The sequence below is a fragment of the Numida meleagris genome, chromosome 10 (genome assembly GCF_002078875.1).
Source record: "Numida meleagris isolate 19003 breed g44 Domestic line chromosome 10, NumMel1.0, whole genome shotgun sequence".
NCBI classification, from domain to species: domain Eukaryota; kingdom Metazoa; phylum Chordata; class Aves; order Galliformes; family Numididae; genus Numida; species Numida meleagris.
The window spans coordinates 8407355-8431751 of record NC_034418.1 but is presented as its reverse complement, the minus strand read 5'-3'; the positions used below and the strand labels follow the sequence as shown (position 1 = coordinate 8431751).

Below are 24397 nucleotides of genomic sequence, written 5' to 3'. Positions count from 1 at the left end.
TTGTGGTTAACACGAGGCTGAGGAATTTTGCTTTTCTTGGCTATTTTTTCTCCTGACCCCCCCCCCCCTTTTTTTTTTTTTTTTAAAAAAAAAACACAATTACTTGGCGGATCCTTGAGGACCTCATTATTTTAAACTTAAAGAATAGCGATCTCCCTCCCCATCTCTCCCCCCTTTATTTTTTTTTGCAAAAAGAAAAAGAAAGAAACTTCACCCGTTTACAGCACTGTTCCTGTTGGATAAAGACGACTGGCTGAGGAGGAAACGCTGGCACAACTGCACTTTGTGTTGCAAGAAAACTGCCCATACTTTCACTGGAAGCAACTGTCCCTCATGGCATGAGGTGAACAAACAGATTCTATAGACTGCTAGAAGCTCCTTAATTTTTAATAGATTAGGCAAGAGAAAAGAGTTAGCTTGTAAAAACGTATAGGGAGTTTTGAGGAAGAAAGCGTAAGTGCTGGAAAAGCATATACTTAGCGAAATGTAAAAAATACAGGTTTTTAACTCAATTTCTAAGACTTCTACAACAAAGTGCAGAGAAAGACAGATGAAATTATGCTCTGACTACATACACTGAATAAGCCCAATGGGAAGCCCTGTATATACTTATCAGTGGCACTGAAATCTGCTTAGGAAAGCAACAAGTCTTTTGTTCTGTTGACAACAGTTATTACAATTAATTCATTTTGTGATTGGTATTTGCACTGAGTGACAAGGTGTTATTTTACCTCAGTAAAAGTTAAAATGGTAATACCTACATGCGAAATAACACCGAGTTTGCTATCACTCACTCAATAAAAGAAAAGCCTTTCCTCAGCAGTGCCTGCTCAGCTGCCGGGAGCCTGAAGGATGAGCATCAGCCTCTTCCCTTTCCTCCTTCCTCACGACTCTTTCGTACTCTCTTAAGGGTTTATTTGGGGGCTCTCCCCCGCAGGCAGGCAAAGGAGGAGCGCCAGGTGGTGTAAATTTCACCTTCTGCAGCAGGAGCCGGCAAGCCAGGGGAAGTTTGCAGCGCTAGCAAATGGCAAATAACCCATTAGTTATGGATAGTTCAGCACGTCTCTACTTTTATTATAAGTTAGCCTCGCTAAACCATTGACTTAACAGAGAATCATTATAAATCCCCATTTTGAGTTTTTTTATTAGCAGTATTTATCACCTTCTCAAAATCAATCCTATATTTTTAAATTAAAACAAATGACTACTCGTGCTGCAATCAATATTAGTACATTTCCCTTTTAAAAAGGAGAAAAAAAAAATGGAATACAAAGAAATGTCCTTCTTTGGCTGCATCAATCCAATTTCAATATAATTCAATATTTAATAAATATAATCCTCCATGTCTGTGCAGGGAAACATCATAAAAAATGCAAAAGGTTTCCTGGTCTCCAATAACTTGCATGAAACAAAGTGTTTCCTTATTCCTTCCATAAATACTGCAGTCTTACGCTACTGCTTTTTTCTTCCTGTGTATTAGAGTTTGCTCTGATTATGTATAAGAAAAGAGGTTTACATATTTCATGATTAAAATCCGAAGCGCTACCCACCACCTCCAGAAAAATCCCCGTCTTTCTCTCTTTGTACTTCTCTGGCTTGTTTTTAAAAAGGGCAAAAAAAAAAGAAAAACCTTATATAATACCTAATTTGTACATCTGTGGTTTCCCTCTGACTTGTGTAGGCACCATATGTTTTTAATTATCATAATAGCCTTAAAGAACCTGTTCAGTGGGAAACACATATGATCCTTTTATTACTGGTTTGTAATTTAAACAGTTTTAACAGAAAAGGTCTGGCTATAAGGGACCGAGAGGCACAGAGGTCTATAAACCCTGTTATTGACCTCTGAAAGCACGAGTTCAAATCCCACCCACCGAGGTGGGACCCGGCTTTCCCTCCTCTGACAGAGGTAATCGGTCACATGTGAGGCGGCTCTTCGAGACCTCAGAAGACATAATCTCCAATCTCCAGTGACTCAACGCCGCAGTCAGAGGCTGACACAATGAGGCGGGGGTCTGTAAATATTATCGTGCACTCGATCTGGGCTTTCTTCTCCCCGGTGAAAGCTTGGCGAGCAACACGGTAGGAGAAGCCCTACGCAAGCCAGAAGCTCAGAATTTCAGCAACCCTCATTAGTTGTTGCCCTTTTAAATTCACGATTTTGTCCTTTATGCAAATGTGAGACTTGTGAACACGCCAGTCTCCCAGCCCCGGAAAACAGTCAGATATTCGGAGGTAGGAATTAAATTTAACAAGTTCAATTCACTCCTGATTCTGGACATCTAAACACATAATCAGTCTGATAATGTTATTAATTATCATTCAAGCGACAACCTTTGACACTGGCATGCTCCCACAACCTCCCTACTCCAATAACTCAAACAGAAAATCGTTGGCATGAAAACCCACAGTCTTATGAACAGAAATTGCAAGTAAGCAGGCACTGAACACACAACTGGGAGCGACCGAAAACCCCGTTTCAGAGAGAAAGCAGAGGCTCACACAATAGCTCAGTCACTTGACCCAAAATGAAATTCTGTGCAACTTTGTCCCAGAACAGATAATTTACACCCCAAACAAAGAGTTGTGGGGAGCAGAGGGTGGGGAAGGAGCACGGCTAAAATTACACTGAGGCTGGAAGTCATCACAGCTCTATCTAGGGGGATGGATGGTGTCCTCATTAGGACAAAGCTGTATTTAGACAGACAGACAGAATCCTTATTAGAGCATTAGGCTGAAAAGTTTAAACGTCAGGAAATACAAAATTAAGATTTTGCAGATAAACTCCGACTTAGGAGAAAAAAAACTTGGAATTCCCCACACAGATCCCACTGGAACCACATAGGAAAAATGAAATAACTCAGAATTGCATCTCATGGGCCAGTCTAGCTCTTCAAGGGGATTACTGGAGAACTCTGCTTTACGAAAAATGGGTACAGTGCCATGAAGAGTGCAGCTGAGCCATTCCCTTCCCATCCCTGTCTCGCTCCCCATCCCCACTCCCTCTGCTTTCTCCAGGGAAACTCAAATATTTTGCAGTGATGGAAAGACAGCTTAATTATCTAGCACACAAAAAAAGACGGTCATTGTTTTCCGTTTTACCTGAAAGCTAATGGATCTTGGAATACCAGACGTGGATGTTCAAAATCCCCTCTGGAGCCTTTCTGGTGATTTGTCGTCTCTTGGTTGCCTTTGGCGCACACCGGTCTCTGCCGAGGTAATATGTGAGCTATTTCACACTAAAAGCAGATTTTTTTGAGAGAGGCAGTGCACACACACACACACACACTCACATGCATACACACAGCCCTCCACCCCCTTGTCCTGCACCGTGCCAGCAGGTCCTGCCCCGAAGTGCAGTGACCCAAGGAGGAACTTCTTGTCCCACCGGTTTCGGTGGTTTCAGAGAGGAAAAGGGTGGGATACGGGCACGGCCCTGCGGAGCACACGGCCTGCAGAGCTCTGCGTTGGGCTGTCTGTGCCCTGGTCCCAGGCTCGGGCAGATCTGTGGGTGCTGCTGTTCCCCATGCAGGGCTGAGACAGAGCTGACGGGACGGACACACGGATGCTTCTCCCTGTGCGCAGCGATCCTGATGTGTCATGGGTCACCCACCCAGGAGTCCCTTGGCCAGCCTCTGGGCCTCCACACTGAACGGCCTGCTTGGGCCAGAGAGGGATGCTTATGGGAGATGGAGTATCTGCTGGCAATAAACAAATTGTAAATTCAATTCTCTCGTTTGGATCTAAAGAAATAAAGATTTTTTTTCTCTAGGATTTTTTTTTTTAAGTATGTTTGTAACACTGGCATGCATACCCCATCAGAATCTCTTCCCTTTGGGCAGGCACATGGGCTCCATCCCCAGGCTGAGTTCACGTCCACTACCACCAAGATGAGCTAGCCTAGGAACAGTGCTTCTACCTCTTCATCTTCTTCCTCTGCCATACACATTAAAAACACAATTCTGCCTTAAGAGAAATCCCAGTTCTGGGCCCAAGAAAACTCTTTTCCTATTTAAGGATCTTCCTTTCACGGTAAGGATCTTCCAAATTTCCCAAAAGTGGATAACAACAATACCACTGTGATCCCATCTGTACACAGCAATGGCACTGTAATGCACAGAGCATAAAACACCAAATTCCCACAGACAGCATCTGTCTTACTACAAACAATGGACCATTATCTTGTAAATAATTCTGATTAAGCTGCAGCATTTTCCCCAAACAAACAGTAGGGGAGCAGAGGGTGAGGATTTTTCTGGTGGGAGTGCCGGTTTTCCCCTTCCCCAGCACTGGCACTCCGTTTCTTATTCAACTGATTGGGCCCCTCCCCTGCCCGCTCTGTCCCCCATGGCTGGGTTTTCACGTTCTGACCTTATCCAGCTGTCAGTCATCTTGGCAACTAAAGAGGGAGCCGTCATGTTAATGGGATTGCCACCTCTATCCTTCGGGAAAGCTTTTCTGTTTTGTTTTTTCTCTCTTTTTCACCTCCACGTACAGTTACACTTCGCGATACACCCATAAACCCTGCAGTTATTGAACTGTCCTCATGACAGGGGATGGGAAGATCGGTCCCCAGCGCCAGAACAGTGTCGGCCACAACCTGCACAGCTACAGCTGCCAGCTGAAGGCACGGGGCTGTGCCAGCAGCCATGGGCTTCCCCCAGCCAGAGCTGCCCCTTGCAGCACGTGGCAGTGAGCAGAGCAGAGTGGAGTGGGGCTGACCCTCATGCTGCTGAACCAGCTAGAAACTGACCAGGGAGGCCTTGGAGGAATGTAAACCAAAGCCAATGCATTGGCTGGAGCAGGGCTAGCTGTACAAAGGGATGAGTAGAATGAGACAGAATTGAGGCTGATGTGTCTTATAACAAACCTTTCTCATAAGGTTCACAAACTCATCTACGTGGCCCTAGAGAAAGCCTGGATCTGGTCTTTAACTTGTTCATTTTAATGCATAAAGCTTTTCTTATATGTCTCTCTTGATAAATGTCACATCTCTACATGGCTGAGGTGTTGGTTTTCCTTCCCTGAATGCATTTAACGTGCCTCGTTATACATGGGAACTGGTCTGGAGCAAATGCACTTCCTGACTTAAAAAGAAACAAACCAACAAAACAAACAGCATGGCCTAATCTAGGATGGTAATGTTGGAAAACAAGCAATAAAAAATTGAACTGAGAAGTTGTGATTTGATGTCACTGCCATTCAGATAAAACCTTACAACAGGCACTTCCAGTCCCCAGATCCGTGAGCATGACCACGTGCCCCAGCACCCACCGAGCTCACAGCAGAGCCAAGTACTGAGGATAACACTGGCAACGACACGGGGGGACAGGCAGCAGCAAACATAGCGACAGGTCCCCAGCCCCGAGCGGGACCTGCTGGGGGCAGGAGGACACTGATATCCACATCCAGTTCATATTTTCTATGTGTGTTCATTTTCATCTTTTTTTCTTTATAACTTACTGTAGTGCCAGAGAAGGAAGCATTTACACACCGAGGACTTATATAAATGTTCTTCATCTTCAAAGTGCTTTGGAAACATTAATTAATTCATTTATCCTCACAGCACTCCTATCAGGGAGATAAGTACTATGATTTTCCATTTCACAATGGAGAATACAAAGAAGAAAACTTATTTTTTCCCATTGTCAGAGGGTGAATCACAGGTAGACCTGGAGGAGCAGTGAGGACTGCCAGATTCTGCGTGAGCTCCCCTCCTCAGACCTTACTTAGAAGACTTGTGTCCCACCACTTATGGCACATATTGGGATATGCCTTGGGATTTTCCCTCAGTAAGAGATAATTAAGGCACAATTCCCTCTCTGAACTGCTGAACAATGGCCGTTCTATGCAGGGAGCAGCCCTACAGAAACCCTGCATCAGAGGTCAGCTGAAAGAAACGCGCTCGCACCCCGCGGACATTGCAGCAGTGTAGGTGTGGGTTTCTAAGAGGACATGCTCCAGGAAGATGCATCTGCTATCTCAGGTCATTCTCATCCAGAATACATATCTAGAAATTTCATGTATTTGGAAAACTGCTGCAATTTCTGATATTTGTTCTCAAACCTACAACTGTTCATTTGACGTCTGTGCTGGAGGGATGCTCCTCATCCACCTCTGTACTGCTGCTGTAAAAAAACCTCTTTCCTCTTTGCTCTTTGCCAGCAAATGTGTGGCTGCTTCAAATGGCAACACAAGTTCCTGTTAGCCTGAAAGGGTCCATTTTAAGGCCTATCTATAAAATCAAATAGCAGTAGGAGTCTTGTAGGAAATCGTTCAGATCGGAGAACTGAATTAGCACAGGGGATGACAAACTGGAAAATAAATCCTAACTCTACATTTCTCAGGAAGAACTTTCACCTACTGTAATCCTCGTCAGTGAACACCTAGCCTGCCCTGGACTTCTATGCGCTTTAGTTTGTGTTTTGACAATAATAAAGATGCCCAGAAACCAAAACCTTTTAGGCAGTTTCCTGGCTTGCAAGAGATACATTCATTAGCAAAATAAACCGCCAAGCTAAACCATGGCATATTGCAGAATGCACGACTACATCCTACAGGGGGGAGGCTGATACCTAGACATTGCTTTGGAACAACCAGAACAATTGTTTAGTGAGAAATGTTTTTTGCATATGACTCATCAACCCTTGAAAACAGGATTTCTTATATAATACAAGTGCTGACACAGCCTTCACTTGAGTGGTGTGACTGCAGCTGTATAATTACAACTTTAGATTAGATGTTATGGACCTTAGGTTATGCCGTTCAGACAAATGCTCCATTGTATCACAGAGATATTTTTTCCTTAGTCATATTGCCCACAGGACAATAGGGACTATATTCACAGCTCACTGTGTAGAAGTTTCGGCGTGTAACAGCCAGCGATATTACACAAGATGAGATTATACCCTATGGGGGTTAAATGGATTCATAACTGCCACTTTTTCATGTCTTTTTCTCTTTGCTCCTAGTTGATACTTTTTTGGGAGTGCTCTCCAAATAAAAGGAAGAACAATCTCACACTGAGTCTGGATAAATGTTACAGTTGTCTCACAAATGCTGTATTATTTCTAGCCCTTCCAAAATAATATAATTGTCCTACTGCTGATCTACAGATTTTTCTCAGTATGACACAGAACGCTAAAATGTCAGGTCCTGACTCATGGTGTTTCAGTGAAATAAATAAAAAGTACCAATATGCTATTCAAAACTGACAGCGTTAACGAAGATGTGACACTGGGAGCCCCAGCCACGTCCCCTTTAACTTCCATTGCCTACTGACTGGTGCAGCAAACAATAGGCCACCTCCTACGGGCCCCATCCTGGAGACACTTACCAGAGGCCTGAGCGATACTACTGGCACCGATGCGACCGGCTGCTTGTTATCCTATGCTTTCTTTACCTTGGGTGCCCCGTACATGAGGAGAGGAGCGAGGCTAGTCTCGGGACGTTTACCGCGCATTCCTTCCGTGGGAAATAAAAAGCAGAGTTAAGCGCTACGGGCAGTACTGCAGACTGCAACAACGTTAAGACTGGGTGAGGTGAACAGAGAAAGGCTGCTGGTGGGCTGTGCGCTCACGGTACTGCCCCGTGGGATGGGCAATGTCTGTCCCTCACTGAGGCTTGGCTCCCAGCTGCAGGACCGGGTCCACACACGGCAGCTCGCCCTGGCCAAGCACCCAGGCACCAGGACTTACACACCTGATCCATCCAGCATCACTCCTTTTTAACACACAGGCCTCCATGGAAATGTCCACTGGAGTTCACCAGTGAGAGGGGGGGCACAGCTCCTGCATTCCCAAGGAACTTTCTGTGCCAAAAGAAACAAATCTAGCCTGTCTAACCACACGGCGCGATCTTCTGGTGGCAAACCACTTATAAGAAGACTGCATTTTTAATCAATACGCTTCAAAAAGGCCAAGCTGCTTTATAGAGTTTGCCTCTCAAAGCATGAGCCAACCGTGGATTGCACGAGTGGTCTTCGGTCTACCAAAAGATAAAACAGTTGAGCAGAAGAGTTTTCTTGAATGAATTAACAAAATGACTCAAAACTGCACTAATGGTTAACAGCTTTTTTTTTATTAGCAACACTGAGATAAGTTATTGAAGCATTTTAGTATTGTTTTACATTCCATTCAGAAGTGACCTAACTTGTAACTCCATATACATTTAAAGATATAGTTTGACACTTATTCAGAAAGCAACAATTATTAAAACTTACATACCTTCATTACCAGGAAACCTTAATATATTTTCTAATTACTTCCAACAATACTCTATTCCAAAGCACATGATAACCCACTAGAAGTTTACACATTTCACTTCAGTCACAGGTTTTAAATTGTGGATGTCAGAGTGCTGTTCATTGAATTTTACTGTCTTTCTTGGTTAATATTGGAAAACCTGGCACAATATATTAAGCTAGAAATATTGCTTAAAGAATATGAAAAAAGATAACTACAGTATTTTTTCCTGCTAAAGCATTACAAAATACAGGACCATTAAAAACTCAAATAGAAATGACAATAAATAACCTTAAAAATGTTAAGAGAATTTTCACTCATACTAAAGTCCATTCCCTAAGCTTGCCAAACACATAAATAACAGAACATATTCAGGACCTCTATTTTTGTACTATTATGATGGTTTGTTATATATCGTGGATGTTTTGTGTACACATATATTAATGCTTACACTTAAGGTATATATTTTTTTCTTTGCTGAAACAATTAATAAGCCTCAGGTAATTAATTCATCCCCGGCACTACAAGTATCTAGATATGAGGGACAAAACCCCAGAAATCCCAGATATGCAACACTATGCATAACAAGATCACCTCAGCATAAAGATACTCTAACTTCTTTAGATTACAAAGATGAATTTGGTTATTTATTTCTGAAAGCCTGTAAAATAAAATTATAACTGCTGTCAAATTAATTGTTTAAAATTGGCCTCATAATAGGTATTAATCGTACACTTAGTTTTGACTTAAAAGGATGTCTAAATTGTTCGTGTTTCTGTGTAGATATAGGAAATACTATACCTCAGACACAAGCATATTTATTCCTGAACCGAAACACAAACCAGAGCATTGTCTCACTTTGGAAAGATCTGGAAACATCTCTATGCCTCTGCCTAATCCTAAATTATAATTTAAATTTGACCTGGATATGACAAAAACAATAAGAATATATTGTTTGGGAGATGAAACTTAGAGCAAAATCATACGGCTCTAAGCTTACATCATTATTTTGTCTCTGCAAAGAAAAGAAAAGCCTTTCTGTGCTGGGGATTTGCCCTGGTGCGGCTGGCCACTGATGTCTGAAATCGAGGCACATACCGAGGCCTTCTTTTGCAAACACAATCCCCCTTTCAGATCTGGTGCTGGGAGGGACTGAATGCCTCCACTTTCACTGGGAATAGAAGGTACTCAGAACTCAGCTGTATCAGATATTTTAGGGGTTAACTTCCAGAAACATTAATGGAATGGGAGTGTTACACCGCAATATGAAAAATTCTAAGAAATAAGTTTCCAACAGTGAACAAAACAGTGATATTGAACTTATCGCCAGACCAATTTCTGATACAAAAAAAAATTACAATGAAATTAAATTACACGAGTATAGCAATTAAATTTAAAGTCAAATAAACACAGGACCTGATTCTGCAATCCTTAGTCATGTAAGTAGTCCCACTCATCGAGAATGAGGGATGCAAGACTGGGTCCTTAGCTTCTGCTTAGGAAGTCAATGTTGATTCAGACAGTATCTTTTCTAGCCAAAAATATGCAGCAAAAGGAAAGTAACATAAACAAGGCTAAATGTCAACAGTGTTTGCAGACTTACAGACACCATCCATTTGTTTGTACTGAAATGACTAGCGAACCATTTGGCAAATACAATGCTATTCACAGACCGGCCCTTTTATCCAGCAACACAAACTTCACTGGATCACTGGCATTCCCAGTTAATTAAAAAAAGGAAGCAAGCCATATGAATTTGGTTTGATATTGCCATGCAAATGGCACTGCGACTTCCAGAAGTGGCTGCAGCCCGGCACGAGAGTGGGCACTGATCCCTGCAGCACCGTGACTCAAACCAAGAGCAGGCCCTATGCTGCCACTAAAGAAACCTCCTCAAGCACCACAATGGGTACAGAAAAGTCCACAGTAAAGCTCCTGTGGCATTTCCTTCTGCCTTGAAGGAGAATATTCTGGTTACTCCTTTAACGGCAGAAATGCTGGGTTACTTAACTCACTGCACTAGGGGGTACTTTGAATGGGTCTGAGCACTGCACCTTGCTGCAGTCCTGACAACCTTCCATGACCACAAAGCTGTCCTACAGCTCAGATATACAGGCCTTTTGCTTCTGTTTAATATGGATTTTATAAGTTAAAAGAGCTGCAATGAGGTGAAGGCACACAAACAATTAAAAATCTTTTTCTGCATTTTATGTGTTGGTGGTAGTTCTGAAGGGGTTAGCATTACAATCCTTTTGGTTTTGACACCTGTGGCAAGAAGCAATTTACAATGACTAAATTCGCTATTTCAACATTGGGGTACAGCACTATAATTATGTGACAATAAAACTGTAATAATCTGCCACAATCGATCTTCCCCTTGCCCAGCCCTCTTGTCTGTGCTACAGTTCCACATTTGGAAGGTATTTCAGAAAGTTACAATGCTGAACATTTTAATAATTCTGCGCAAAGCTGAACACTTTCTGCTCAAAAGGAAACTGAAAGTGCTCAGCCCTTTGCAGGAGAAGAACTTCAAAGCTGCTACCATACACTAAAAGGGCCCTGCCCTGTTTTCATACAGTGAAAAGAAGTGAGGGAGGTGGAGCCTACGCAGAGAAAACAGCACTAATTGCAGAGGAAAGCAAGCATGAATGGAAGCAAATTAGATTTAGAGGGACAAGATGGAACTAATACTTTTGGTCATCATTAAGTGTGGGTTCAATAGCACTAATCCATTAAACAACCAGCTAATGCCCTGGACCATCTCTGGCCAATAGTTCCGTAGTCCAACGGCAGTTCTTTGAAAGCCTAGGTACATCTCAAGCAGAAAATGCTAGGGATATTTTACCGTCTTAGCCACAAAGCAGGAAGACTTAAAGGGAAGGAGAGAGAGACAAGAAAGAGTTTTGTCATAAACAGATGCTGTGCAAATCATATAAATTAGCGACTTAGACCAGGAGGTGGAACATTACTGCAATATAGCTCCTTGTCTAACGGAAGCCAGGAAGAGAAAGAGAAAAGCAGAAATGGAAAATATCTTCCAAACCTTAAATACAAAGTAGGTCTACAACCTCCAGGCATTACTTTTCAAATGAACGAGAGCTGTGAAAGCAGACTACACGGATGCTCAAGACAGCTACCAAACCCAGAGCCATCACGCTGGGCTTCCTCCCTTGTCTGGGCTGCTGGCTGCAAGCAGCGAGAGGCTCGTCCCTGTTCTTACAGACTGCATGGTAGCAAAGATTAACAAGATCAGCTCTTGGGTTTAGTCACTTAAGACTCTGGAAACAAATACAGTTAAGTTAGAAAAGGTCAGGAGAAACTAAAAATTCATCAATTATACTTTTTCCTTTCCTTCTTTCCTATTCTGCTAGATATGTAAAGGAGAAAGCTTACAAAAATGTTGTGATTTTTCTCAGCAGTATTTTGACGTGGAAATTTCTGCATTATAAAATAATTCTAGGTCTTTCTTTTCTAATTGTGCCTTTCATCCCTACAGCCTAAAGCATGACAGGAGCAGAAGCGCATTACGGGCACATCACCAGTCTCTCTCATTCTGCATACAGGGAAACTGAGGACTGCTTCCCCCATGAGTGGTGACTTTTCAGAACAATCGTGTATTGGTGGAACTGCCCTCTAGAAATTAAACCAAGATTTGTGCTTAAAAATGGACCCATTATCTTAAAGGTAAAACCTGCCAACTAAAAATGATCTACACAGATCACTGAAAATCCCAGCTTGTTGCAATGAAGCCAGAAATTTAGTGCAATTAACGTGGCCAAACAAAGATGCAATCTCATCTGACTGAGAATTTTATTTCAACAGTGTTCTGACTGTGGAAAGGGCACCACGCCATCTAGATTGTGCAAGGAGTGTTATCAAGGGTATCAATGCTCTCTCTTGAGATGCCAACACCCACCCATCACTGGCTGTAAAAAGAAAGGCAAATGCATAGAGTCTCCCAAAACACAAACAGACACGAGAATCATGCCCCGAGACCAGGTGCTGGAAGCGGATCTCAGGCTTCCTGATCTCTCTGACTAGGAGAGACAAAGGGAACCACGACTCAGGTCATGGGCTTTGTGCAAGAGGGAAGGAAGGCTAATAAATTAGCAAAGCGCTCCTGCTGGCTAATCTGCAAGTGCAGAAACATCAGGTGAGATTCCCCACACTAGCATGCACAGATGGAGTGTGATTTCACAGTACAAAATGTCACTGAGAAAATGAAAACTCCCTAAAAACACTATTTTCAATAGGGTGGTGTCTAAATCAATGAAATAAATAAGAACTACTGACACAGGGATTGTTCATATTCATCCATTTTTGCTGTGAGATATCCAGAAAAATGAAATGATATACTTAAATACTCAACCTTAATACTTATGTTCTGCAAATACTCAACAGAATGTCAGTACGAATTTTAAAAAGCTATTTTTGGAGGGGGGAGAAAGGAGGACTCGCGCTGCATTTTCCATTTTAAAATGGCTTAAAAAGTAGAACAGACAAGCTTCTGTTGTTTTTTTTTCCTTCATACTTCAAGTCAAACGCATTATCACTGGGCAGAGCTTGTGAAAGGGATATGGTCTTTAAAATCACATAAACTCAAGCCATCATAAAACGTCTGCTGAATTGATTGGAAGATGAAACAAAAAACTAATGGAAGTAACATGACCTCATTTCAATAATACTGTTAGAGGGTTTTTTTTTGTTGTTTTAAAAATCTTATGTCTGAGAAGAAGTATAACGATACTTTGTACAAAGCAACTAATCTTATTTTTCCAATATTTTTTTTTGTTTAGCTGTTTGTTAGAGTCTTTCTGTGATGCATTTTTTTGTACCCGATTGATTGTAATCCTCAAACACAGAGAAAAAAATCCCAAGGATTTTACCAACTGCTAACTGAAAGCAAGGATCAACTATGTTAAAACATCAGAAATCTAACTACCGATTTTGAAGAATCTGGAAATATTTCTAACTCTCTCTTAGTGAACTGAGACACAGGAATTTACCGCACGGCCACGCGAATACCTGCGAATGGAGCTCAGTTTGGGTCAGGACAGTAGTGTGAAGGCAAAAATGCTCGCTAAGAATGCAAGCGAGATAAACTCTGTTGGGAGAAACTGTACTTTTTTATCAGACCAACTAATACCCTTGGAAAAGCAGGCAGGGGCATGAAGGAGCAGTTATGGCTGTAAGCACATATACTTTCCTAGTGGAGTCAAACAAAGCTCCTAATAACCTGAAGTTAACCAGGGTAACTACTCTTAAGTGGTTGCAGGTTTAGGGTTTCATTTGAAATTGTCAAGCTTTATAACTGTTGATCACATTTTCTTTTCTTGTTTTAACTTGAATACATTTTCTTACGCATGTTCAGCTCTGACAATGAGTTTTCTGATTCATTTGAAGGTTAAATGAAACAAGAGCATTACTGAAGTTTTTGTGTCCTTTGCTGACTCTGCTTTTTAAAGTGATACTGTTTTTCAAAGGATTTACATTCTAAAATCTCTCTCAAGCCAGAGAACTACGCTCACAAAATGGGAGATAAATTGAGAAGTCCTCAGTCTCACTTGTTCCAAATAGATTTTGCTTTCCTTTTTGTCAGTTTTCTGTATCAGAGACTACAAGGGTAAAAAGTGGGTGGCTTTGTTTGGTGCCTTGTTGTTTTAATTACTAGGAGGCATATTCTTAATTAGGCAAACCAGAACTTGTACAACTTCTGCTAGGACAGTGAAAATTGTCAAAGGCAACTACTGCATAGGTGCCATTGAAACAAATCAGAAAAATGTAATTATTAAAAAATAAGGAGGGGGGGGGTTAAAGGAAAAGAACACCTCTTTACTAAAGGTAGATGCATTCCATCCACCTGGCCTTCGATTTAATTAATACCGTGGAAACTGAATGCAATCCGAGTAAAAGCACAGAGAGAGGGAGAGACAGAGAGAGACAGAGAACGCGCAAGGCTTGCCTGGCAGAGCATCCAGTGTTTGTCCTGGATTCCTACTTATATCAAAATACTGAAAAGTCTGCAAGTTACCAAGTGATTTTTTTAAAACTTTTTCCTCCTTTGAGTATGCTAAAGCAGTAAATATCCCCTTCAGATGCCACTAGCACAGATAGTCTATATTGCTGCTACTATGGTTTAAAAGCAAGTTCTTTCTAAAATTCTGTGTAAGTATATGCATGCAGCACTGCTGATTTCAATGGAGTAGACCACATATAAGACTAGAATTTGGCCCACAGGGTTTAACATTTAAAAAAATGTATTACTAACAAACATGACTAAGTATATTTAAAGAGCAGCTTTATGATTCTGCACAAGTGTTTTCTGAAATGGTCTAAAAGAAGGGCTAAAACTTACCACACAAGTCAGGTCTCTTGATACATCCACTAGTTGCTGTGCTACTTGCAAGTCCATTAAAGGCTGCTAAGCCATCAGAGCTGTAAGCTCTTAGGACTGACAACATGTTCATCTGCTTCTCCAGGACCTGTGGACCCTGAACTTGTTCGGGTTTCATCACTCCTTGTGCAGTTTCATGGGAGGATAGAAGATTCTGACTGTGCCACTGCTTTTCTGATGCTTGTGGCAGTGGCGATACGAGCCCTTGTGCTGGTTGTGAGGTGACCGCACTTTGTATGTTGTCGCCTCCTTCACTGCTTTCCTTGTTTAGGGCAGACAACTGCTTATTCATAATATCTGGTTCTGTTTCAATGTCCTCATCTTCAATGTTTTCCTCCTTGGAAGATTCCATATCCTCAGATGAAGCTATGTCAGAAAGGTCATCAGTAGCACTTTTATTTACAGAGTCAGAGAGCAGAATACTTGGGTCATCTTCAGATTGTGGTTTTATTTCAGATTCATTACTGGTGCAAGAATTTTGTGTTCCTGTGCCAATAACACCAGGATAAACACCAAACTGCTTATAGAAGTCTGTTGTAAAATTACAAAAAGTGGATTCCATGTGGCTGGGCCAGGCAGTACTCTTTTGCTCTGCCAGGGTCTCTTTATTTTGTCCTTGGGTCATTTTCTCAGAAGCCGAGTCCAGCTGGCTAAGCATGTTTGAAACTACGGCCTCTTTGCTGGACTGCACAGAAGCAGAGAGCAAGCTCACTTTGTTAACTGAGGCTGAAGCTTCTCTGGATTGCTCTTTGTTGTTCCCAATGATGTTGTCCTTACGTTTAGCCTTGCCCAAGTGATTGGCCTGGAGGTGCAGAGCCATTAGTTCCATAGATGAAGTTGTAAAGGAGCAAAATAAGCAGCCATGCCAAGCGATATTGTCTTGCACAGTAACAGAGGAACCTGGGAGGGAGGCTGCATCTGGCCTTACGGATAAGTCAAGAGGTTCATATTGCGACTTCTCGGTTTTTCGCTGTGAGGACTTGCTATTGATCTTTTCCTCACCGCCATCGGAGCCCAGAGCTTTTGCTGAAAGTGGATCTGATAGAGCTTTATCCTTCATTTCTTTTTCTTTCTTCAAAGAACTTAGGACAAAGCTGTCCATGAAAGCTTGCAAAGACCCTTGAAAGTTCACGCCGTTCCCAACCATATTTTGGTAAGCACGGCCAAGTTCAGAGAAGTGTGTCCCTTTGGAAGATATGTCAGAACCCTTCATATTTTCTGAAGATACTTCAGATGACATGCCAGCTGCTTGTCCTTGCTGATCTCCAGAAGACAGCATTCCTGACGGCCACTGTTGCGAGACCATGCCACTTCGGAAATCGATACCAGGCAGCCCTTTGAAGGCTCCTCTCAGTATATCTGGTCTAATAAACACGGAACTTTTATTTGATGTCTCTTCTTTGTGCTCCTGGCTTGCAGCCTGCCCAGAGAGTGGTCCCGCTCCATTTTGTCGCTCCCGATGGTGCCTCTCCAAGTGGTACTTGAGGGACGCAGACTGAGTACCAGCATAATCACAATGCGGACACTTGTAAGGCTTCTCACCTATGTGTATGCATAAAAAGACAAATATAAAGGAGGAGAGTTAACTGCACTTTGGTGCATGGATGAGTGAAGAAAAAAATCATCATTAGCTTCTTGAAAACAAGAAGATCTTACAGCTAATAATTCATTTTTTAAAAAGAAACGCCTTTAATTGAAGACTAATTCAAAAACTGAATATTTTTAAAACGGGTTTTCAGAACGTGGGGCTATTCCAGAATGACATGGTATCTACACACAATTAGCCATCTTTTTCTTAATCTAACATGTAGAAAACTGCTGTAGAATTAAAAGCTATGATTATGAAAATGAAGCATAACAATTTCAACCACAGTAATCATTAAAAGTACAAGTTTTTTAAAAAAAAGAGATGAAGAAAGTAACAAATGGATGGTTGCAATATTTTGTGTATACAATTGCTTCAAAATTTGTTTAAATTATACACATGGAAACCATTTTTAAACCTAAAAATTTTATGGCACTGTTACGCAAGACTGAAATGAATGATTTAAGTCTTGCTCTGCAGTAAATCATGGATATAATTAGCAAATGGCATACTGCACAAGTAATTTATCATTATTTGGAGGGCACCATTCCAGAAGGATTCAAAGATCTGCAGACCTACTGCATTGTTTCTAAATAAAGAACTATAAATACAGATTCTATAAAATATTAATATCATTATACTACATTATGATTGCAGCACGTAAGAACATATAGTTAAAATAAAAAGCAGTCAAAATAAAAATCAAGAAATAAAAAAAGTACAAAATATATTTAGTTTCTGTATTTGAAACTAGCATTATCTACTGGTTTTTGCAGACTTTTAAATTTGTGCTAACTGTACTTCTAATGCTCAAGCAGTTAAAAGGTGTAATTTACCTATCATAAGCGCTTTCCTAGGATTACTCTGAATAGAGGTTTAAAACATATAAGATGATTTTCATGAATTAAATAAGTGTTTGAGTCCCGTATAAACTTTTATTGTTTTTCCTATACTTTAAAAGAGGTAGAAGAGATTACACACGCCATAAATATTCACGTGCAATCATAAATATATATCCAGAAAGTATGCATGCCTAAGCAAACGTACATCTGAATTTGCGCGGAGCACTTCTGAGCACTGCAGAGCTCCTTTAAAAGGACATTTGGAAATACTCACTAGAAGAGACAGGAATGTGAAAGATCTGCAAGCTGTCAATACTGACAATTATTTCTACCAGGGAGCTCAACAAGAAGAAGAAATCGTCTTTTCTACATAGCTTTTTCTCCAAAAGACAACGACCAACCTCTCCCGAATGCTGTAGTGGAAAAACGTGCTTCAAAAACTTTCTCCAAAGTAAAAAAAAAAAAAAAAAAAAAGCAAGCTGTACGATATTCTGCAGTTTACCAAACCAGCTGGAAAGTCACCCGTTTTCAAATAACCCCAAAATCTGCTTAAAACAAAATTGAAAGGCTTTCCAACTTTCTGATTTGTATAAGCTGCAGGCTCAGTTGAAAGGCTGCTGGATACCTGGGAAGCTGCTCCTCGCACTGATCACAGGAACTTACTAATGAGATGCACCACAAAACCCTCAAACTGGCCATACAGCTTGCTGACCGGGAACGTGGCTGGTTACGTGCTGTAGCTCAGATAGGGCTCAAGTGAATTATAAGGAGTGGAAATCCTAAATCCATATGTAATCCCAAAGCTAAATGGTGAGACACGAGAGCTTTACATCAACCACGTTAATTGAGCTGTTTCAAGGAGGAAAGTGCAGCACCTCAAACAAGAGGTGTTCAGCTGAGGCAGAGCTAGGAATTAGCAGGGTTCACATGTTAGTCCTGGGTCCACGTAACTTAACAGAAGAAATCAGATTTAAACATTTCAGTGCAACTCCAAGTCTTCCGCTACCACCTAATTAAGTTCTGGTGCTCCACCAAGAAGACACACGGCTGCGTTCGGCGGGAGCCGTGCAGAGGCAAACTGCTCCTGATGGGCAGGAATCGCTCACCTGAGACGGGTCATGTCTGCTCGGGCTTCGCTCTGCTCAGGTGAGGCTCTGCACACACGTACTCAGCCCCATCGCTGGGACAAGGGGCCGGAAGACATCGGCTGTCTATTTGTTTGCATTCCTGCAGGACTGTTTGGGAGCGTGTAAACCTCGACAGCTGTGCTGCCAGTCAGAATGTGGACAAATATTAACGCTGTTTTTACAGCATGCACATGCTGCAATGTTTCTGAGCTGTTTTCTGCACTGCTTGTTTGTCCCACCAGTTACCGCCAATTACACAACTGTCGCTAGTGACCTCTGACACAACCTAGGTATTTTGAGTGTCATGTAAGAAGCAGTCAGACTGGTGAAAAACAAACAGAAGACTTTATAAGGTTAAATGCTCTCACATTTGAGTTTTCACTCCTCTTAACTGAAAAGCTCTTCCTCAGCATCCCCTATGCGGAAATCTTTAACACAACCGTATTAATCACTTCCTTTTATTCTAATGATAGTTCGGTGTGTGTTGGCATTGCACATCAAGTGACACCATTAATAAGCGTGTCCCAGTATTGCAGGCGCTATGTCAGCTGCTGGATAACATGCTTCTGCAGCAAAGAAGAGAGTTTTGTAATATAAGCTGCTCTAATCACACAATCACAGAATCGTAGGGGTTGGAAGGGACCTCTGGAGATTGTGTACTCCAACCTGCTAATGCTGCTAAAAACATGCAGAAGCTGTTCAAGGCAATAAGTGTGTTTAAAAATGGGTTTCAGTGAGTTAAAATAAGCTAACTAGAGGAGACACTATGGATATTTTGCATATGTGAAGTGCCTTCAGTCTGAAGTACTGGGCACAGCAACGTACTCTTCTGTTATTTGCAGAGCCCTGAAGTTATTACATCTTCCTTTTGAAGGCCTCTCCACTGAGCGAGCTTCCTTTTAGCAGAGGAGATCTGGGCACAGCTCACCACAAATGCCACACACACTGGACTGAAATAAGCCCACCGACTGAGGTGGAATGATATAAAGTGCAAGCGTCTTCTTGCCTTGGTACACTGTCTCTGTGGTGCTCCCACCTCTTTCATGGCTAGAAATGAGATCTAACACTGAAGGGCTGCAATTGGACTCAACATGTAGCAACACACTGTGCCACCTTTACACTACAGCACTGGCCAAATAACATAATTCAAAGGGAAGTACTCCAAACCTTTTATTTTTTTTCTCTTTCAGATCAAAATGTTGGCAGTGATTAGTGTACTTCAAAGCAATCTTAACTGTTGCTATTTCAAGGGCAGGCAGTGGCAGAAGGGAGAAGGACTGTGTAAATCATCTTTCGATCTTTGAAATTTACTGTTTCACTATTTCCTAAATTCAGAAATTGTGAAGAATACTCAGCACTATTTCATCCATTCAGATTAACAACAAAAAACACTCATGTAAGCCACTGTACAGAGCTATAAGCTGCAATGGGAAAAAAGAACAACCTAATTTAAACCAAACAAACCAAAAACCAATTCAGTTTTGATGGAAAACCCAAAGGGCCCCTGATTTCCAGGACACTATCAACAGCTGTAATTGTGTATGTTTGAAGAATACTAAAGGGGATAAGAGAGCTAGGGCGCACTTCTCATCAGAAGACAACCTGTTTGTATCTTGCACTTGGAGGAAATGTTTCAGAGAATTCATCCTATATAATGACTACCCGGGTAATATTGCCAAGAGCAGCATCTGGATGAGTTATTTAACACTTAATATCAGTTCACATAAATTAAGGTTGCCATGAAAGAGTGAGGGAAAGCGACTTTTTCAAAATAGTTTTCTGCGTTTCATATCCAAGAGTCATTTTCATCGTTCACAAAGGCAGTGATCATCCTAATCTTGCTCATTTTCTGGCCATGTTTGCATCCCTGCAAACCATTTCACATGGAGCAGAAAGAGTGGGTATCCCAATGTGTACAATAAAAAAAAGCATCTTGTTGAGAGTAACTTATCTAGGCAACATAATCACAGTCTGATCTATCTACCACTCTGATTTTACAAGACACAAGACATCTCACAAGAACTATTTTATATCAAGATACAATAAAACAATAAAATTCAATGCTGCTTGTAAAATCTGCACAAAATCTTGGTAGATAACTGGAAACAGACATGCTACCCAGTAGCATGAGGTCTTTCAGTACAGTAGGTTGCATAAACAAAGCAGAACTATAACCTACTCAATCTACTACCAGTCCTGCACAAAATGCACTCCAGTAACACTAGCCATATGAATTATCTGCGGAAGGAGACCACAGACTGATTATAAAAACATTTACAGATTTTATGGCCAGAAGGGACAATTATCATCACCTAGTCTGATATGCTGCACAAAACAGGCCAAAGACCCTCACATGATAATTCCTGCATCAAAGTCACAACTGCAATTTGACACAAACCATACTTGTCTTGGTTTAAATATATTCTGTTCACAGCAATGAACATGTTCAACATGTCCTTATGTAAGCTGTTTGACTGGTTAATTATTTTCACTGTTGCCTTATTTCTAGTTTGTATTTGTCCCAAGTCTGTTTCCTATACTGAACCTCACATTTTTTCCCTACCATATTAAACAATTTTTTTTAAAATCAAAGATCTGCTCCCTGAGGAAGGTACTTGCCCTCACCTCACCAACTTCTCTTGCTCCTGAGTGGAACACCCTTTCCAATTACTGAATGTCCTTTTAAATTATAGGTATCCACTAAAGCTTTGATGAAATTTCAACTTGATATTATTCTTATACAAAGACTGTTTACATCCATAGCTACAGCAATCAGCTAACAGCTCACATTCTGTTGCTTCTCTAACACAATCCTAGGCCCGGTTCATCAACGGCTCTAGTATTTGTTCCTTTACATTTTGCTGTTTTAAAATTCATATCATTGAAAAGAACCCACTTGACTAAGCAACTAATCAGTCCCTCTCCGTGATTTTTAGCATTTTACCATTTTTGTGCCATTGGTAAATTTTATCAACAGTGATTTTATACACTCTTCCAAATAATGATGAAATACCAAATAGACTGAGCTGAGAGCACTGCTGTGGGACTGATGGGTTATGTGCCACTTCACCTTTGTACACCGTTGATTTTTAGGGGAATGTCACATAGAATAAGCTACTTACACAAGCCTCGAGAGAAACCTGAGAAACTTGATAAAACTTGCTTTCATAAAATAAATTTGATTGGCATTAAATATGTTAACCAAATCTTACTTATTATTTACCTAGTTCTGTAATTTTACCCCAAACTTCCATCAAGGTCCTCCACTTAAAATTTCAGGGCCTCACTAGTCTCTGTTTTTGGAAAAAACTAGAATAGCTCTGGAACTTGTTCCATCTTCCAATGCTTTTTTTTTTTCCCTAATGAATTTTAATGATTTGGAGGGCCCTTCAGCCAGGGTTTTTAAGACTTTATCTACAAGTTATCCAGTCTCATTCATTCTAAAAAATATTAAAATGTAGTGGGCTACAGCATAACAGTCTCACTACTTAATGGCTGAACTGCATCACTGGAAAATACTTCTAAAACCCATAATGCTTCTTTCTGAGAACAGAGTAGAAGAATATTTAGTCTTCCCTACTATGGCTGATAATTTTTTATCCATTTTATCCAGTATTAGAAAGATACCAAGTGTTAAACTTGCCAGATCTACAGAATTTACCCTGTTCTCTGTAACCCTAATATCCACACATGTATTTTTACTTTTAGTTTCCCTGACCAAGTACTTCTGTACTTCTTAACTGTCCATTTACATTTACTGCTATGAACTTCTTTATTCTTTTTTTTTTTATACTTAACATGCACCTTTTAAAAAATCTGTAATGCCTTCTACGCATCCATTCCCCAATTAATGCCCTCCCCCATTGTTTAGAAACCCTGTTCTTATGGAGTTTGCCTATGCACTGTGCCTCTCTGCTCCTCAGCGCAGTGAGGTCCGTGCCTCAGCCCCAGCACCCCACACCCAATGCTCCAGTGAGGTTTTGATGGACACTCAGGGACAACGGAAGTCTCAATGGGATCCTATAAATTTCTAAACAAGATAGTTTTCTTTCATGCAAAGCAAATGAAATCAAACATCTTATAATTCCAGAAGAATACTGCTTAATGAAAATATTGAAAACATTTTATAGCATTTTTTATTTTACCATTGAAACAGTTATTGATAACCTATTTTATCCATTGTGCAGTAGATATTTTAGAAATGAATTGCTGTATGGTTTAATTAGTTCATTATTATGCCTATTCTTACATGGTAATTTCTTTTATCATTCTAATCATTCACTTCACACTTTTTAAACCAAATGGAATATCAAAGGTTCTGTAGGATTATTTTTGGATCCTGCACATGTTTCACCACACAATTAATCTGTTTGTCAGAAATACTAGTTAACTTCTTCTCTTTACCACTTTCCTTTACTAGCTATTTTTCTCTATTCTATACGATGAAACTGTCCTATCCTTTAAGAGGACAAATGCTTTCGACTCAGTGTATTAAATATTTTTCAATTGTGCATGAGGTATTACAATAAAATATTTTAATTTTTATAAAGTTTTGTAATTGAATATTCTCATTTATTTATACCTCATCTGCAACATTTATTTAGTCTTTTTTACATGTCTTTACTTAGTTAAAATGCAGAGAGATAAATACAGTTGTTCCTTTGCAGGGAAGATTCAGTACATTAATATAAACTGTACACTAATTCCCCCAAAGCATATATATATATGTTGTAAAACTGAAGACTTTTTACACAGCTGCTTATTGCTAAACAGTGCCTTGTCCAGAAGGGGACAATCTGTGTCTCTAATTGCTGTCACTGAAGCTGAGATTCATTATGTGACTTTCCCATTAAAATGTGAGCATTAATTTGTATAATGAAATATCACCCACTGCAGTGTTCATTAGCCATGCCCTACTGTATACTGCACATTGTTAGCTACCTAGAAACTGTAGTTAATTTCACTAATGGATATTTCCCTACTTAGTGTTTGGTAGGAAATTTATACTGTAACATTACCTCTTAAACTTTTAAGGAAATTTAAATTCAATCAATTATTTTCAACAAAAGTTTGGGATGTCATTAAGACAGGAGAAAAGGCATGCTGTACAGTGTTAAAGATGGGAAATCTGGAGAAATCTAGAGAAATGAAAAGTCCTTTTAGTTCATCTTAGAAATGTAAGAATAAAGGATGTTCAATACCAAAATTGTCTCCTCTTGGAGCACACATACCCATTTTCCTTAATTATTCATATTGCTCATCCCACTACAAGCGCCTTCAGAGAATGGCAACAGGCAGTCTTTTTTTAGGAAGAAAATGTGAACTGAATTCATTTAAAACAGCACCATTTTTACCGTATTTCATCAATTCCGCTAAGCATCTTTTAAAATTAGCCAATCACATTTCCAAGGGAAAATGCAGATAACACCGTGAATGTATTTAATACATGTAAGATACATATGACACATATCACAACATACTCTCCATTAATTGATGCAGCCTGGCTAAGCTGCTTCTTCCTATTCTATCTTTCGTAGGGCTCTTCGGTTTAGCACAATCCAAACCTTCTTCGGGGCTATACTTTGCTCATGTGAAGTGTTTTCATTACACAAGGGATTTAACTGTGCCAGTCACACTGGGAATATACCTGAGCTCCTAATGATCACACAAACCCAAAGTGGTCTACATCTGCAGCACTTCCTCAATGCTAATGCACGGCGTAAAGAGGTGCTAGAGCTAATCTGAAGACTGGTCCTTACATCATACGTGGCTTGCCAGAAGCAGAACATACAAAATTTTAACTTCTCACACTTAACTGTTTCTATGCTGTCTGAAGTTCTAGGTATGTAAAGTAAAAAACATGCATGTCTAATTGGTTTTGGTGGGAACTGAGAGCGCTCAAGAACATAAAGAAGATGCTCAGCTCCTTGAATGAAGGAACCCTAGACTGCTGCCTGTAGAAAAGGTAAGCTCTGGGAACTTTTGCATTTAGCACATTATTGGTCTGAGATACTGTGACAATCTTCCTTCTCTCAAAGTCTGAGAGCCTCTGAGCCTTGTGTTTTACAACCTTCACAGCTGTACTACGGTTAGTTTATAACCAGGAAGCTCAACCACAAAGTGGCTCCTCCACCCACATGTCTACTGTGAGTTACAACCTGAATCCAGTTTTCACTTGTCCAAGACAGCTATCCTAACTGCTGGCT

General features: G+C 40.6%; 1 protein-coding gene across 8 annotated transcripts in view; it reads right to left on the bottom strand.

Annotated features, from left to right (window-relative positions):
- Positions 1-24397, bottom strand: part of ZNF536 (zinc finger protein 536) — a 328996-nt gene that overhangs the window by 96027 nt on the left and 208572 nt on the right. For 6 of the 8 annotated variants that reach the window (XM_021408612.1, XM_021408611.1, XM_021408610.1 and 3 more), the window contains one exon: positions 14599-16179. In XM_021408612.1, the coding sequence (XP_021264287.1) occupies positions 14599-16179 (1581 nt within the window). Of the gene's footprint in view, positions 1-8064; positions 16180-24397 lie in introns of those variants that run through there. The other 2 variants (XM_021408616.1, XM_021408617.1) reach the window with 2 other exon arrangements.